The sequence below is a fragment of the Pseudopipra pipra genome, chromosome 3 (genome assembly GCF_036250125.1).
Source record: "Pseudopipra pipra isolate bDixPip1 chromosome 3, bDixPip1.hap1, whole genome shotgun sequence".
NCBI lineage: Eukaryota > Metazoa > Chordata > Aves > Passeriformes > Pipridae > Pseudopipra > Pseudopipra pipra.
Window position 1 is genome coordinate 48,737,154 of NC_087551.1, and position 17,789 is coordinate 48,754,942.

Consider the following 17,789-nt stretch of genomic DNA (forward strand, 5'->3'; position numbering starts at 1 on the left):
CTCAAAGGTGAGTAATTCCAGAATTACTTGTGGTAACAACCTCTTTAATGTCTCTACATAAGCAAATTTTTTTCTAAAAGGGGATTTTGCATAGAGCTTCAGCTTTATTTCTTTTCATTTTTCTAAAATATGTTGCAAAGCTTGGGGTAGAGATCATTTCAGAATTGTATTGTTCTGTGATGTAGCTTATTCCTGGGAAATTCTGTAAATCCAGAGACAAGGTGCAATTTATCACAGCATAGCTTTGGTCTTCATCTTTATTCTAATCTGTCAGTATTGCAAATTGTAGGTTACTGCCATGTCTTTAGATCCCAGAGCTACATACATAGTTCGTATCTGTTTGCATCTAGTTAAGCACTGTAGGTTTTTTTCAAAACTATTTCACCCCAAATTCCTCTTCTGAAACACCTGCTTTCCACTGTGGTGTCCCTAAGCCTGGCTATAATCTCTACTTTTGCAGGCAAAAGTACACATAGGCAGTGCTCTCACGTGATACCTTATGACACTCAACAAGTCACTGAAATATCTTGTTAAGCTCAAAATATCTTTTGTACCACTCAGCTGCACTCTTTCTTCAAATGGCTTTCTCTTTTGAGGTCAAAACATGCACCGCAACCTGCAGCCTCGGTGTCTGTCTCCCTTCTTTGGTGATGCTGGCTCTTGTTGATTGCCCTTGCCTTCCAGTCTGCTCTGGTTACCATTCCTTGTACGTTGTTTCTCCTACATAACCACTTTTCAGCAAGATCCCTTGTGCAATGCCCTCTCCTCCCTACATCAACAATTATAATGCAAAATGTGCATTTTGGGTTGTGTTTTGCTTGGTTGGTTGGTTTTTTCAGATGGCAGTTGGGCTGTGTTGTTGATTACTCTTCTAGTATTTGTAGTCTAGCATTTATCAAGATTAATATGGGCTAACAAGATTTGAAAAAACTTTAAAAGAAAAACCAGACCAAGTTTGTAATTGGTGGGCAGAAACTCTGATTTCAATCCAAACAACTCCCTATTACTTTTATATCTGGGGAAAATGTGCCTGCCCTTCTAGACAACAAATTGAATGTATTCTCGTGTTTTATTTTGTATTAATTACTTGCAGTATGCTTTTCTATATTGTGTGCTATGGAACAATAGTTGCATCACCAGAGACATAGTAAGGTAACTTTTTCAACCATAAGTGTGCATTTACTTTGACATTCATCTAGTCTTTGTAAAGCAAAAAGTTATTTCCCACACCATTTTTGTATGTTGTCCCCTCACGCTCTTCCACTACATTAGCAAGTCCAAACTTATAATGATTTTAAAGACAGTCTGTCAGTAAGTGGAAGATTGTATGTGTCTGACTTCTGACAGAAGTGGTACTTTCATCTTTGTGTGATTATGTATGATTTATTCATAGGTAACACTTAAATTTTGATCACAAGAATACTGTGATAAACCTTTATCAAAGGTTTTATGTAGGACTGAAGAGAAGGCCAAATAGCTTAGTTTCAGTGTATGTCACATCTCTCCCCCTCTTTTGCTTTCTGGTTTTTTGCATTGTATAGTTTCCTCTGCTTGCTTCTCTTCCTGCTTCTGTACCTGCAGAGGCTGCAAGGCTCTTATGTAGAAGGGGAATCCTATGAGACTGGCTGTTTTTTTGTCATTACTGAAGCAACTCTTCCCTGATGAAGGAAAGCTCCCTATGACTTTTTTCAGAAAGTACCCTCTGAGCAGTAGACAGTAGGACCTGCTGGGGATGTTTTAGGGTTTTCTTTTAGCTTTCTGGCTGTCTGGGTCTTGCTCAGTCTCAAACTGAAGACCCAGAAAAGACATCATGTTCTCTCATTGATAGACTACGTGACTGATACACAGAAATCACCTCTTGTGGAGGCGAGAGAAGTCACCAGCTGATGGGTTTGTCAGTTCTTGTTGTCAGAGAGGTCTGGTGTAGAGTTCTGCCTGATGTCTTGCAGACTTACTGGGGACTGGAGATTTCAATATAAGGATTTGACTGAAATAATCAGTATCATCTCCAGTGACTATGTCCTGAGGAGGTTGTGTGTGTGCCTGTTACAGCTTTGCTTATTGCAAAGACCAGTGGCAGGTGATCTTTGTAATTTGAATGGCATTTTCATGGTTGCTGAGGTGTGTGCTGTCTAGACACAGAAGCCTGAAATTTGTCAGTAATAGTGAACCATAAGCTTGACTCTTTTTCAGTCAATAGCTTCACTGAACCTTTTTAGATTTGGAAAACCTATTTTAACCAGCCCTTTAGGACTTTGGTATTAGCACAGAAAAATGGATGTAGAGCTGCAGGACCACTCCCCACATGATACTCAGTAGACCTTGGATTTTGCTAGTGGATTTTAAGAGACATCCTGGTAGTAGGGTGAAAGTGGTGGTAAATGATCCAGGAACAAAGCACTGTTCTTGCTCGTTCTACATGGTCCACAGATTCCCTATGGCAGTTTTCAGTAGGGGAAAAAAGACCTTTTATTTCCTTCCTCTGTGCCTCCAAAAATGACAAACCAGAAGTAAGCTGCTTTTGCTTTGTGGATATCATAATATATGGAAGTCAGGAATAGTTTCCTGTCTTCTGATCAAGCTTTGTTTTGTCAGTTGGAGTGACTGAGGTTTATTTCAGTTATGACAAGGTAGACTTTCTTCTATGTTATACCTGCTGAAATAAATTGTCAATTGACACTGGACTTACTGACTGTCTTGAGCGCCTATCTCAGGCTCACTGTCTGTTTAACTGGACATGAATAAGAAGGAAACAGTGTAACTCTTCCTTCCCTTTGCAGAATTGACCCCTGAGGAGAAAGCCATGAGGATGGCCAAAGCTATGCGTAAACAGTCATCAGAGGTAAAAGAGAAGTGGGAGAACCTAAATGCCAGCGCCACTATCTGGCAGAAGCAAGTGGACAAAGCATTAGAAAAACTGAAAGACCTGCAGTGTGCCATGGATGACCTCGATGCTGATTTGAAGGAGGCCGAAAATGTGAGGAATGGCTGGAAACCTGTAGGAGACTTGCTCATAGATTCGTTACCAGATCACATTGAGAAAACTACAGTAAGTGTGGAACTCCTGGGAAATATTTAACCTGTGTGTGTGTCAGACCTCTTCATTCTGCTACCTCTAGTCACATTAGATATATACACACTGTGTACTTAAATTGTCATGTGCGGTATAAAGTGCTCTTTAAAAGACCATATCTGAGGTCTCAAAGTCCAGTGCTGTGCCACATTGACTCTGTTGGCTGGGGTTGCATAAGCACATGTGATCAGCAAGCTACAGGTGTGTACAGAATATAACATTCATTAAATGAAAAAAATGTGTTCTAGGAATTAAATATTTTCCTCCTCTAAATACTGTCCAATCCGTAGTTAGACCTTGGGTTTGCTTGGAGCTGTGCCCAGGCACTGGAGTATGAATGAGCTGAGTCAATTGTCATTCCAGCAGTTGACAGTATCTCCCCTTCTTTTTGTAGTGGTGAGCCGTCAGATCTGTTTGACCATCATGTATACCTTTCTTGTTAGGAAAACATTTAGAACTTTTTCAGTCATACAGAAATGTATTCGCAGTTTTTATTTGTTTCTTAACTTTCATAAAGCTCACACATTTATTACCTATTTTAGTTCGTATGACTGACTATTTGCACTTGCTTTTACTTTAGCCTGGCTTCTCATCAGGGTTATTTCAAAGTGAAGAACACATACTACTCTATAACTTTCTTGCTGCTCGGGTTCCAGGCCACCCATGCAGGGCTCAGCATCGCAAGGCATAGCTGCTCGTGATGGGTAGTAGCCCTCCCCTGCTTAACTTCATGGGTTGGGTAGGGACCCCGTAATGCAGAGCTCCCCAAAGAAGGGATATCTTCTGATAACTATCATCCAGGAAAGCTGGCTGGACACAGTACAGTGCTTAGGGAAGTGCCTGAACATCAGGGATTCCAGGAGAGCGTGTGGGTATGCACATGTAGGTAGAGAAAATTGCTGTTTGGGGCAAATTTAGCACCTATCACTTCTGTTTCACAAACACAGCTTTTCAGTTTTTAAGCTTAAGGGTGAATATGGCAAAGCATTAGAAGACCTGACCATCCACGTCTTCTGCTTGGGATGCTTGTATGAGAAGAATGAAAGGCCACGCACTGTGACCAGGTTTCTGCAGATATTCTCTCTATGCATATATAGCCTGTGGTCTCCCAGGGCATTATTTCACATATATCAATGTAAGCATCCTCATTCTCAAAATTTTGTTGTTACTTTCAAGGTTAATGGAACCAGAATCCTTGAAACAAAGACAGTCAAAGCTGAGTTATATCCAGACTGCTGTTGATGTGAGAAGAATGATGAATGTCTTCTTCTCCCTCTTATATTTTAATATAGATACTAAAGCAAGAAATAAGATGCTAATGCTGAATAGCTCCTTGTTCTCATGTTAAGAAGTGATTTGTCATATCTCAATGGCTTTTTCTGTAGAGTAAAGTAACATCTTTCAGATTTTCATTGCTGTGGAAAAACTGAAAATCTGCTGAACTAATAGGGGCCTGCTGGCTGTCCAGAAGCCCAGTGCTTCTTTCTTGCCTGTATGTTCCTTCTGTTCCTGGGTCTGATGAGAGTGATTTTTGAAGGGAGGTAAATAATTGAATTATCCAAAGAAAATGCTTTTTTTAACAGTTGTTTTTGGCATGTTTCATGATGTTCAGTCAAGCTGTTTATAGGATTGAACACTTAACTACTCACAGCAAAAAAGACATTTGATGCATCTTTTTAACTGTAACTAAAACTTGCATCAATTTTGCCTTAATACTGTATTTAGTTCTATTTGATTCAATAAACCTTTTACTTCTTTTTAGTCATTTGTAATAGTTTCACTCTGTGGTTCTAATCAGGTAAAACATTGTACTCCTTTTCCTTAGAAGACAAATTCCTTCATGCTTTGCTAATTCAATAATAGTTTTTAAATTGAATTTTTGTTAGCTGCTTAATACTGGAAAGCTATAGCAACTGAACACATTTTTTCTTAAGAACACTTGGCAGGCTGTATGCTGCTAAAGCTCCTAATATAGCATTGTTTATTTTCTTTTGTGATGAAATGCTCTAAAGCCATATGGCACCACTAAAAAAATAATTTAAATTGTTTTAGGGGCACAATTTGCTTATGGGCATTTGAGCAAGTTTCATACTGTTTTTCTGTAAAGATGGATATGAATGATATAGTAAGAACAATGAAGTGAGGGAACTTTTTTTGCCGAGAACTGACTTGTGTCCAGTTGTTCAGCATAAACTTCTGTGTTGGGCAGGTCAGAACCATGTTGAGTTTACTGTGGCTTTTTTGCTGCTCAAATGTCCCTTGAACATAAGTGTATGTTTCTTACCCTTTAAGGCTTTTAGAGACGAAATTGCTCCCATCAACTTAAAAGTTAAAACAGTGAATGATTTGTCCAGTCAGCTGTCTCCACTTGACCTTTATCCATCCTTAAAGATGTCTCGTCAACTGGATGATCTTAATATGCGTTGGAAACTTTTACAGGTATTCTTCTGAATATGTACAGTAGGTGTGTGGGGAGGGATGTTTCTTTTTCTCTGTCTTCTCTATCCTTTCTCTTCTCTGATGTGTTATTACCATTTGTTCCATTACTTCTATTGCTAAGGTGCTACTCTGTTGGTACCAAAGCAACAAAAACGTGTCTTTCCTTCAGCAGATTAACCAAAAGCTTTTCCTTTCAAGCTATTTCAGCAGTTTATTTACAGAGGAAACTGCATTAAACTCTGGAGACTAGTGGGAACTATTGCTGCATGCTTTTTTTGTATATCTTATAGCAGTATATTTTATTATATAAATCTGTGTTACCAAAAACTGGTATAAATACTTCTGTTGTGTTTCCAGCTTGTGGAAAGCTATTTTATTTTGTCTTTGAACGTTCACTTTCTGTAGGGAATTTCACTTTAAGTGTCTTAAGTATTAGTAGAGCTATAACAAGGTATGAGCAATAGCAATTTAGCATTACAAAACAGAAGAGGATGTGCTGTGAGAGAGATTCATATTGCATAGTTATGATTATTGTGCTTAAATGGTCTGAGAAAGGTAAATCAATGTGCCTGATTACAGTTGAAACTCGTACATAGTTTCGAAGTGAATGATTTAATGGAGTTTCTTACATCAGTTAAAAATTCATGTATCAATTTTGAAGTTTCTCACTTTTTTATTTTGTAGGAAATACTTATCGCACTTCTAGTGAGGGTAGCGGGAATTAATTTTCAAAACCTGGGCACCAGTTCCTGGGCCAGTAGTTTTGAATAAGTCACTCCTGAGAGGCAAAGCTATTAATGTGTCATATCAGACCTTTCCTTTCTTCTCAAACTGAGTTAACCAAGCAACCAAACTACTGCTGGGTGTGCTAGTGCAGTTTCAATTAATAAACTGGGGGTGGAGTCATGTCAGCAAGTGAAGCTGTATCTTCCAAAATGGTTCTGTGCTGACAAGGCAGCTGTGAGATCAATAAAATCAAACTGAGACCTGCTGACTATGGAAATGTGGACAACAGAAGGGTTGGGAGGAGGTCAGAAACTTCAGCAGTAGGCTATAGTCACCGTGAAACTACTTTTGTTTGTTATTGATCTACAGTTCTCACACAAGAACGCTGCAAGATACGAACAGGATTTTCATTAAGCAAGTGGAAAAAAAAATGTAGCCGTGAATAGATGGATGTCAAATGAGAGCTATGACACACACAAATTAATTTCACTAAAAATGAATGTAAACAAATGGTCTTCTTATCATGGTCTTGGTGTTGCAAAGTAAATACCAATGTAAATTTTGTGTATGTGTGTTTATATGTAGGTGTCTGTAGAGGATCGCCTTAAACAGTTACAGGAGGCACACCGAGATTTTGGGCCTGCATCCCAGCACTTTCTTTCCAGTAAGTTCTTTGAATTAATCGACACAAGAGATATGATGGCTTTCTTAAAGACTGACTGATCTTTACTCCAGTTTTCCCTATGGCTTGAAGAAGTTCTTCTTCCATATTATCTACCTCTGTGTTTTTGGGGGGGTGTTTCATCTTCATAACTGCACTGACAATCTCACTAGCGTACTTCCCACTGTACCACCTTTCTGAGATACTGTTGTGCCCTGGTTTTTTTATTCTTTGTCCTCTGCTGCAGTGTCTAACCTGTGACTGTTCCAGAATCTTTGCTTGTTCATAAGCACATCTTCTCATCCTCTGCCAACTCTTTCCTCTATTTCCTTTTGCTTCTGTTCTTGTTGGGATGACACAAAGGAAGAGCTGCCTGGATTTTTTTTTTTTTTTTTTTAAATTAAAGACTTCATGTCATACATTCCTGGAACTTCAAATAAAGGGCTGAGGAAAGCAAACGTGCATCACTTTCTCAAGACGTATCCTTCCATCTTTTTCTATTTAATGAAAATTTTAGAGGTATAAGCCTGTGATCTCCCATATACTAAGAGGGGAAAAGCAGATTTGACATAATTTGCTACAAATAAATAGGTTGTGATATCAAGATCCATGTTGATTTTTTCCAATGTTCTAGCCTACCTGCTGTCATCAGGGCTAATAAGACAAAGTGTTAACCCGGTCACTTCTCCAGTTTTTAACTGAGGGCTTCAGTAATAAAAATAAAATCATTGCAGGAGTTGAGAAGTCAGCATGACAATGAGCAGTTCTTTCCCAGAGATTCTGAAGTACTGTATGTCAATGTATAGCTAAACAGCTAATATAATTTAAAACAATAAATGATTCTTGATTTCCTTTCTTGACTTATGTGACAACCATGTTCTTATTTTAAATTGACAGTTAGTTTTTCAATAAACGAGATGCAATGTATATAAAATATTACAGCTGTTATGTAAAATAGCAATTCCTGGAGCCACTTTGTCCTGTTCTTAAATTGACAGAACAAACAACTTTAAAAAGTATATGATTTATTTGTTAATTAAATTTAAGCCATATTAGAAGTATAGCATACTGTTACCACAGTGGTTTGTAGCTCTTCCAATCTCAAACTTGTAACCTTGACAGTCAGTTCCTTCACTACTGTGTCACTGTTGAGACTGTTCTGTTCACCTTTCCTCACCTGGGCCATTGCAAATATTCAGATGACTGATGAGGGCAGGAGGAGAATCAGTCAAAGAGTCCACATGTAAAACCTGCCAGGAAAAGTTGACTGGTTTTGTCTTGACCTGGATCATTTCCTTGATTTGGCTTACAGCTATGTCACAATAAAAAACTGCATTCACAAGACTGAGTGATGAAATGGCTTTCTTGCTGGTTTAAACATTCATAGAGTTACGTCCAAAGAGACTATGCAGTGCCGTTATCAGCAAGCCACAGCCATGCTTAGGGAATCTTCTCCAGGCTTAAGGAGACGTTCGTTTTGTTACATGCAAAAGTTAAAAAAGGAAAACTTCCAGAATGCATGTTGGTAGATACCACAAAGAGCTATAGCCAAGTAACACAGTTTTTGAAAAGCAAATAATATGCAGTTATCCATTTAAACTCTTTGTTAAAGACAACCTCTTTCCCCACACAAACTACAACAAAAACTTGTTAAAAAAATAAAAATAAACAAAACTCTTTTTAGAGATTCAGGTAAACAGAGTTAAAGAACTTATACCTACAATTTTTTATAAAGTCAGTTAAATGAAAGCCAGGGGCAGTAACTTCAAAAGGAAAGTCATAAAAAAGTCATTAAATCTGGAAAAGTAAAGGTTTTATCCTGACAGGTTGCAAGACTGCATATTGTAAATCAAAATTTTCAAACCTTTTTAGCAGCAATAAATGACTTCAAACTGTGAGGAACAAGTTGAGTAGTAGTCTGAATAAGACAGTCTCAAAATTCAAAAACTGCAATTGATATATATGTATGTCTTGTGCAAATCTTCATCTCCAAAACTGCACTTCTGAATTAGAGGGCAGGTTTTTATCTGTGCTCATCTGACAACATCTATTTTACATTTACCCTCACATACCTGTTACTTTTCCTCCAAATCCTTACAGGGGAACATAACTTGCCATCACAACATTGTCAGCTGACTAGATCCCAGTTTGCAACCAGATTTGTCTACCTCACATTGGCCTCTTTAGCCACCAGCGTGCTTGTAGCAAATGTGGGTAGAGTCCTTCCCAAATCTTCATTCGTGAAGCCTAGCCATGATGATATGATGAGATCCCAGTTATCATTTACTCAGTAATTTGTGCTAGCAGAACACTTATCTCTACCTGTTTATCAGATTCATAGAATAGCCCAGGTTGAAAAGGATGGAGTTCAAAAGATCATCTGGTCCAACCTTTCATAGGAATGGGAGCCTAGATGACATTATCCAGCACCCTGATTCCAGCCCCATTAGTCCAGTGATTTCATCTCTGCAGTGGCTAGAAACATCTCAGTACTAAAAAGACACAGTACAGCATGTGATACTGCTGTTTGAGTTTGTAGAACACCAATTAGATGGATTCATGCAGTCCATCACTAAGAAAGTGCTTCAAAATATTTTTGAAGACTATCAAACAACATATTAGCCCTTCCTAAAATGTTCTGTGGGAGGAGGCTGAGGTAAAGCAGTATTAGTAGTCCACTACAATCTATGATCCCTCTTTTTGCTGAGCTGTTGTTTCCTCTCCCTTCATTGGGAGGCAAGAGTATGTTGAACTTTTTTTCAGTGCTTGTGAGATGGAAGGTAAACCCCTTGCAAGTTAGTTACTGAGCAGTAAATTTTATATATCCCTAAAACAGCTGAAGGTGAAGAATCCTCATAACCCTTTGCAAAAGGATTGCTTTGCTGTCTCCTGCCTTAGAAATAGTAACTTGTTTCTTCTGTAATTAATTTATTTTCCAAGGTTGACGATCCACTTCTCTCTGTTGTGTTTTTGTATGCTTCTGAGATGAATCCTTGAACATCCACAGAGTGCTGACTCCACAAGTTCCCTGAAAAATAGCTAGGTATTCAGTGACCTGCTCAAAGCGCCTCTCAGCCATACTAATACCAAGAGGCCTGCTAGTGAGTGCCAGAATTGATAACTACTACGTTCAGTTTTCATCAGGAAACTGCTTTTTAAAAAACAGCGGTAGTCTCATTTTCCAGAGCTTCATGCAGCAGAGAACTGGCAATGTTTTACAAAGGTTGTTTCCAAACAAGTAGAGCGTGACTTGGTCCATAGTAATTAGTAATTTAATTGATTACACTTTTTATTTCATATTTGTGTTGTTGAAGAATATCTGTTTTAGCATATAAATTGTAGTTGAGCAATTTTCTAGCTGACATAATTAGTACAGGAACTACCATAGGTGAGAAATGGCAACACTAGAGAAAGAAACTCTAAACCTGATGGCCACCTTCACCTATCTTGTTGATTTTTTTTTTCCCCCAGAATTATGAATGCTTAAGGATTATTTTTCAGTTAGCTACCTCTGTTTGAGCATTTAACCTTTATTAGTTTTTTTTTTCTCTACCAGGTAACTGCCTACCTCTTAATTGCAAATGTTATTCTCTTCTTTAAATATTGAGATGGAATTTTCTCTATTTTTTCCAGTAAATAATGTGGTTTACTTCATTCCTGTATTTTCCCAAATATTCTTCTCAGTTAATCTGTGTTTTCAGTACATGTATGTTTCTTAAATTGTAAACCATGAAATTTTGTTTGAGGTCACAGCCATTAAATCTCTTGGGAAGCAGTCAGCTAGTAGCAGGGTGAGACCTGCCTCTCTCTGTAGCTGCAACAGCCTATGGGACTTACACAGCTTGTTACTGTCAAATGGATGTTTTTTTCCAAAGAGGGATGGGCTCTAAAGTGGGCCATGCTTGCAGAAAATTGCATTAATTGAGAGTTTAATTACTTGAGATGCAATGTGGATCAAAGCTGTGTCTCATTTTAGCAAGTTTTGAAACAGGGGTGTTAGCACCCACGAGTAGGCACTCTGTCTCAGAAGTGCTGCCATATGTGTGCAATATAAATTCATTCCATTGTGATGATCGTTTATTCCTACCTGTTCTTTCCATCTCTGGTTCTATAGTGAATCTAGTGAAGTGAGTTTTTTCCATGATAAACCCTAATTACCCAGGTACTAGTCTGATAATTTCTGGTAGGTATGTGCACCTGTGGTTTTTTCAGTAAACAGCTGCTTATAAGTTGTCCACCAGCAGTCCTGTTGGCCTGAACACTTTTTAACCTTTTATCTCTTGGGATCTTTAGATAAGCATAGTTGTAGTGTCATGTTTGACTTCATGCCTTTTTCAACTCAGTGTGCAGAAGGCTTCTTGATGTTATGGATGATATCTAAGTAATCAATATTAATTTGAGTTGCAAATAGGAACCCTTATATAATGGTTGTAACTAATAAAAATAAGATTGATATTTCTTCTTTTTTGTCCTGTTGCAGAGCATTATTTATAGTAGTGGAATAATTTATTTTCAAAGCATAAACTGATAATAATTCCATAGAGGTAGGAAAACCAGTGTCTACGTTTTCCCTGAATGGATAGCTTGCTTGCTTAGAATTTATTATCCTTCTTTGAAGTAGAATCACCACATTTGTTTTATTTCCAGTGTGGCTTCAAATAGATGTCTGGAATCATCTTGATAGATTGCCATAGTTTTCTTTTGCTAATTTTCTAATTACTGAAAATAGTCTGGGAAATTTTGTTTCCATTTGTTATCACCATATGAATTATAAAATAAATAAAAGATAGTTAGATTTTTAAATTTGACATGTGCTTTCTCATAACTACCTTGTCTTTATTTCCTCAGCCTCAGTACAGTTTCCATGGCAGAGATCTGTTTCACATAACAAAGTGCCCTATTATATCAAGTAAGTTTGCCTTTTTTTCTTTTTTCCTTAACCCAACCAGAGAGTCTTATCACCATAACCTGGCAGAAAAACATAGGGACTAAGTAGTAGCTAGAAATGTTACCAGGAGTTTCTCTACTTAGTGTTCTGCTGCATATACTATATAGTCATGTTTATTGCTTTACATGCTATATAATTTAGAAATATGTAAATAGAAATCAATGACAAACCCAAATTAAAACCTCACTCAAACAGGTAGGAAACAGCAGGGACATTTCAATATAATACGTTATCAGTATTCAAACTAGACTTGTTCTTATGTGTGTGGCTCATCCAGAGTGTAAACTGTAAAGGGAAAAAAAGCTGAATAAGTAATGTATTTAAAAATGCAAAGTTTATAACCTATAGCAAAACAGTGGTGACTAATATCTGTTAAGCCCATTCATCTTTGTGTGCCATATTTATTTGGAAATATACATGTGTTGACTGTCCTTCTGTCCTTTTCCTTTACTTTATGGAAGTTCTTATAGTGCTTGATTTTAAGGCAAATTATGCATTTTCATAAATATTTACAAAAATTGTACAAATACCTTGATTACCAAGAGGAATGGTCGAGATACTTATTTTGAAAATAATAAAGAATACTTAGTTATGGAGGTAAGGAGATTTTTATATGTTTTACTCAGAGCAGTCCATAACTTGGCTTTTCTTAATCTATCAGCATTTATTTATGTACTGTTTTCCAGTACTTTAAAGTTCAAAAATTGCAGCTTTGAGAGGAGGATAGCGCTTTGCCAGAGAGGTAAATGAAATTTTAAGAAGGTGCAGTGTATAGTAGGGGAGACCCAAGCAGTTCATTTTAGGCTGAAGGAAATCTGTTAAAATGTTATCAGTTTGAGTTTGGGAAAAGGGTAGGTTTTTTAAGGTAGAATGACTGTGAGTTGGACTTGAAGATAGTTCATTCTGAAGAACACAAGTGAGGTTTTTTTACTATTGAATATTGCTCATAAATCTGAGATCTGAGAACCACATTTTGTGCTTCAAACAATTTATGAGTACTTGAGAGCTTTGAAAAGCAGGTAACAGTAAATTCATGTCAATCAAACCTGTTATCACTCTTGAGGTGTGATGGTTATTTTTAAACTTTCATATGAAGATTAATTTCTTTAAAGGGTCTGAGTAGGTAACTAGAAAAAGCAAAAACCTACTGTGAAGATCCTTGAATTCTCTGTGAAAGCATTTGTGCTTCTCCTGAAAAGTTTTGCAGGAGGCAAGAAAAACTGTGACACACCGGAGGAGAGGTTCCTGGCTTTGTCCTGAGTGGAAGAGGAGAGGGCCAAAGGATGCAAAGGCTCACTCACTGCCAAGACTCAGGCAGAAGTGTATTAAAGTGATCACACCTACAGCAGTAATTCAAGGAAAATGCTGAAGTAGCAAGCTTCAGAAAGCAAGAGGAAAACTACCCTAAGCCTGTGATTTTTTTCTTGTGGATATGTCCTTACTGGACGTTGAAAGATGACAATTCACTTTCCTGCTCTATCAGAGTTGATAGCTGGAGTTGGGAGGGTTTATCAGGTGTGAGTTGGACCCAGAGGGTTTTGCGGAGCTCGTTGGTACATTCAGAGTTGGGGAACAGAGATGGGAACAGATGGAACAGACTAATATTAAAGCTTCTCATTTGTGCTGAACAAGGCAAATATTTTAAACTTGAATATTTCATGTGTGTATCCTTTTTTCATATTTAATACATTCTTTTGAGTTTCCGAGCATCTCTCTTACCCCACCTCAGCCAAAGTTCAGTTTTCGAGAAATCTTTTTTTTATCATTGCTAGTTGAGAAGAAAGTAAGTCTTTCCAGTTGTGTGCCCTAGGTGCAGTCCTGCAAGCTCACCAGTTGGTGGCCAAGTATCCACTTGTGCTGTGGGCTTCCTCTGGTGTGTTGACCGCCCTAGAGCTAGACTGGGGGATGAAGCCAGTTGGGGCTGAGAAAGAAACCCCAGCATCCCTCAGAAATTGTTTTAATGGTCTTGCACAGGAAGTTTGGTAAGGGAGCAGAAGTGTAGGGCACGTTCTCTGAGGGGCGAGGTCTTTATAGTAGCAGAGACCGCTGTTTAATTTGCAAGATGGCCTTAATGAAGTCAGCAGGACTAACTACTGCCTCTCAAGGAAGACTTTTCCAGTAATCTTTCCCTACTTGCAACATGATATATGCTGCTGAAGCAATGATTCTTGTGTCTTGAAAGAGAATGATGGTATGTGTAACTGGTAGGATTTGTTTATTTTAAAAAACTTGAGGATGAATACTGAATTTCAGTAGCTTCACAGTCTGAAAAGCAGAGTGACCTTGGCAGTTTCCTACATTTTTTATTTCTTACTAATCTAAACATCATTGTTTTCAGAAGCAGCTAGATAAATCAGAGAGTTGTGGAAGATAAAGCAGAAAAGAACTGATTTCGAATTTCATTTACTTTATGATCAGACTGGAGAGTATTCTTGGCTTTAAATACCCTTTTCAATCTTTTTGTGCTCCTTAATTTCAAACACAGTTTAAAGAAGAGAGAAAAACAATACTGACAGAAAAAATCATGCTGACTGTGTGATTAGTGATTACATGAGTGAGACAATTTAAGAGAATAGGCAACAGGATTTAACGATGGATGTTTATATAGAAAGGAATGCTAGGAAAGAGGGAAAGATTGACTTAATTTTCTTTTTTTTTTTTTTAATTGTACTAACCCCTTGCAAAGACTTGCCTTTGATGTAAAGCACAGCATGAGTAGAAGGAACAGTTATGATGAATCTTAATAACTGTCATTTGAGAACAACTATATTTGTTGTATTTACAGCAAGACTTGTATATTTAGAGGGAATGTTTAAGATACCAGTTGTTCATTTTATGGTATAAAGAAGAAAAAACAGCAGAACAAAGATAATAAAAGTATGATCCAATGTGGCTGAAAAATGAGAAGTTTTAAAAATTTGGAAGTGAAATAAAGGCAAATTGAAATCAGGCCACTTCTAAATAAGAACACATAATTTTCTTAGACAACCATAATTCATATATTTTCTTCATTTTGATTGCATATTGTGAGTGTCATTAAATGAGAAATGTAAAATATTCGGAAAGTGACATAATTGCAGATGATGATGTAGTTGCACCTCTGTTAAGGTATTTGAAAAAAACCCCAAAAGAACAAACTGCACTCTGTAATTTTATTGCACACAGAGAATTAATTTTAGAAAAATTAAGGAATTGCACCTTAGAAGGCAGGAGGGAGTAATTTAGGTAGCAATGAATCTGTAAGGAGAATGTCAAAATGATGCAAGATGTCTGTATTTGCAGATAAGCAGCATTTTTTCTGTTTGTTTTCTAACACCAGAGGTAGCTTGCATTTACGTGATTAGAGAGAAGTGTCTCTCTGAAAGAGGTCTTTGTGACAGCACACCATCGTGACTTGGGAGTCCAGTTTTTTCTCCCCGCCCCATTTACTAACAGTTGGCATGTCTCCCCTTCCTCAGGTTGTATTTAATCAGGTAATGAAGCATGTGAAAGATCGAAAAACCAGTTTACAACCTCCTCTGCCCTATGTGTTCAGATAGAGGCAGTCTGGGTTTGGGGCATTTTGGAAAGGAGCAACTATTCTGCTTAGCTGGAAGAAGGATTTTTAATTCATTGGTCTCAGGTTTATCAACTTGCATGTGTCCTGGGCTATGGTGAATATGGTGAACTGAACTTGATTTAGCCTCTCTCTTTTCTTCTCTTGAATTGTCTTACTGTGTAAGTCAAAGTTGCGAAGTAGTGCTGCCTCTGTTGATGTAATTTTATTTAATCCTTTTACCTCCCGTTTGATTTTTTTTTTTTCTCTTAATGACAGTTGATAAAATATTTTGTATCTGTAGTCTGTGTCTTCTGTCACAGTAAAATTCAGTGAAAACCTTAACTGTAAAATCTTGATGCTGCTGGGAAAAAAAGCTATAGTCTTTCATAATTTATAAAAGAGAATGGGACTAATGAGCATATGGAGGGGAATACAACACAGCAGGCACAGTACTTAACAATGCACTTTAGGTAATGAAAGTGTGAAGTTTGGGCAAAAGGTTTGGCAAACTTGCCATTGAATACATATTTCATAGATTGGTTTGTAAAGGTTTGAGATTTAATAAGGAGAATTTTCTGCTGTTGTTGATTTATAACTATTTCTATCATACAAATGAGACATCCTTGGCCTCCATAAGAGTAAATGAAAAAAATAAAGCCTATATTACATAGCGTTTCAATAAAAATATTCTAAAGATAAACAGAGTAATAAAGGAGACACTATGTATAATAATTAAACATCCTTGAGGAGAACATGATGAATGTGCAGAAAACACCCTGGTGTTTCTCACTCTTATTCTTTTAACTGTAATTTAAGTGTTCTTCAGCAGTGTACCTTTCAATGCTGTAAGTTATTAGATATTTGTACTGTGCAGAAGAAACAAAAGGGTGATACAGAAGAGGTCACAGTAAGTTTAATCTCATGCAGGACATTACATAGAGAGAGCAATTTCTTGATGTAGCCATTAAATTGATCCATATCAAACACCATAGTTGCCGTGCTTACTTTTCTGTAATCCTGCAAAGAGGCTGACATAACGAACATCTTAGAAATTCCATGTTATCACCTTCTATATCATGTTTAACTTTATGGGGTACAGGAATAAAATGTTTTCTGCTTCTCCATTTTTTAATGCTCTTTAGAAAGTCTTTCCTGATGTTTGGTTTATGCCTGTATGGGGAAGATGGGGACAATTAATGGAACAGAAAAGCCTTATTTTTTTTCCTTATTCTAGTTATATGGATAATCCCATTTTTTTAAGTATTAAGAAGTATTTCCCTTAGAAGGGAAAATAAAATCTGATTTGCAGAAAGAGGTAATACAGGTTTGAGGTTTTGAGAGTTTCTTCAATTACCAGTTCCTGTGCTGGTCTTTTTTTTCAATTAAAGAAATGCAGTAGCACATTTTCTCTGGAGTGATTTCAAAATATCTGCATATAAATTGTTCTACCAACCTCTAAGATGCAATACCATGGGGATGCATTATGCCAACCCTTTTTTCACCACAAAACAGTATTTTCTAATGGGCTTAAAAAGAAAAAAAGAAAATATACAGTATCTAGATAAAACACTGACATATTTATGAAGTGAAGATGTTATGCAATTTGAATTTTGACAAGGGCAGCAAAGTCAGAGTTGAGTCCTGTCAAATCATTAGTGATTAGTAAAGATCCTGATTTAAGGTAGTGTTTTGTGCAAATGACTACAGGAACAGAAAGGAACTTAACATCATGCCAGAGTACTGTTTCTTGTGGTGTTTGCCAGCGATTATCAACACAGGCCTTGCCCATGTTAAGAAATGATAAAAAAAGACCTACAAACCTGTTTCTAGTTTTCTTTCTGGTAGAAAAAAGCTGAAATGGAATTTTTTTCACAACTCCATGGGCATCTTGAAACACCTGAAGATGTACAACCTAATCCTTTCACTTCAACAGGACTGTTCTTTTATTTCTAGAGAACACAGGTTAAGTGACATGCTCACAGTTCACCAGCTTTTTATTTACAACCAGGAAGTGTTTTCAAAATAGAATACCTTTGCCAATTATAATTAGAAAGCTGCCACCAAACATGATGAATAAGAAACGCATAGCAAGGGCAAATGTTTGTCATGTAAACTTTAGAGCACTCCATTAATATGTGAGGGTTTTGTAATTTGGAGTATTTTATGGTTATCATGTTTTTTATTTAATAAAATTTACACAAATGCCTTTAGACTTTTTAAATTACACTGTCTTCTCAGGTAATATATTTATGGGTGCATGTTTTGCTGCATGGCTTACATTGGGGTCCATAAGTTTGTCAGAAGAGACCTAGAATACACTTTCTCTGAATAACTCAGTCTTTTGATACTAACAAAAAAACAGTGCTTCTTAGTGAAACGCTTTAAATTCTTCCCGGACTAAACC

At 37.1% G+C, this 17,789-nt stretch overlaps 1 protein-coding gene across 7 annotated transcripts in view; it reads left to right on the forward strand.

Annotated features, from left to right (window-relative positions):
• Positions 1–17,789, forward strand: part of UTRN (utrophin) — a 369,967-nt gene that overhangs the window by 281,658 nt on the left and 70,520 nt on the right. For 6 of the 7 annotated variants that reach the window (XM_064649024.1, XM_064649023.1, XM_064649026.1 and 3 more), the window contains 4 exons: positions 2,781–3,049; positions 5,366–5,512; positions 6,824–6,902; positions 11,748–11,808. In XM_064649024.1, the coding sequence (XP_064505094.1) occupies positions 2,781–3,049; positions 5,366–5,512; positions 6,824–6,902; positions 11,748–11,808 (556 nt within the window). The remainder of the gene's footprint in view (positions 1–2,780; positions 3,050–5,365; positions 5,513–6,823; positions 6,903–11,747; positions 11,809–17,789) is intronic. The other variant, XM_064649025.1, reaches the window with a different exon arrangement.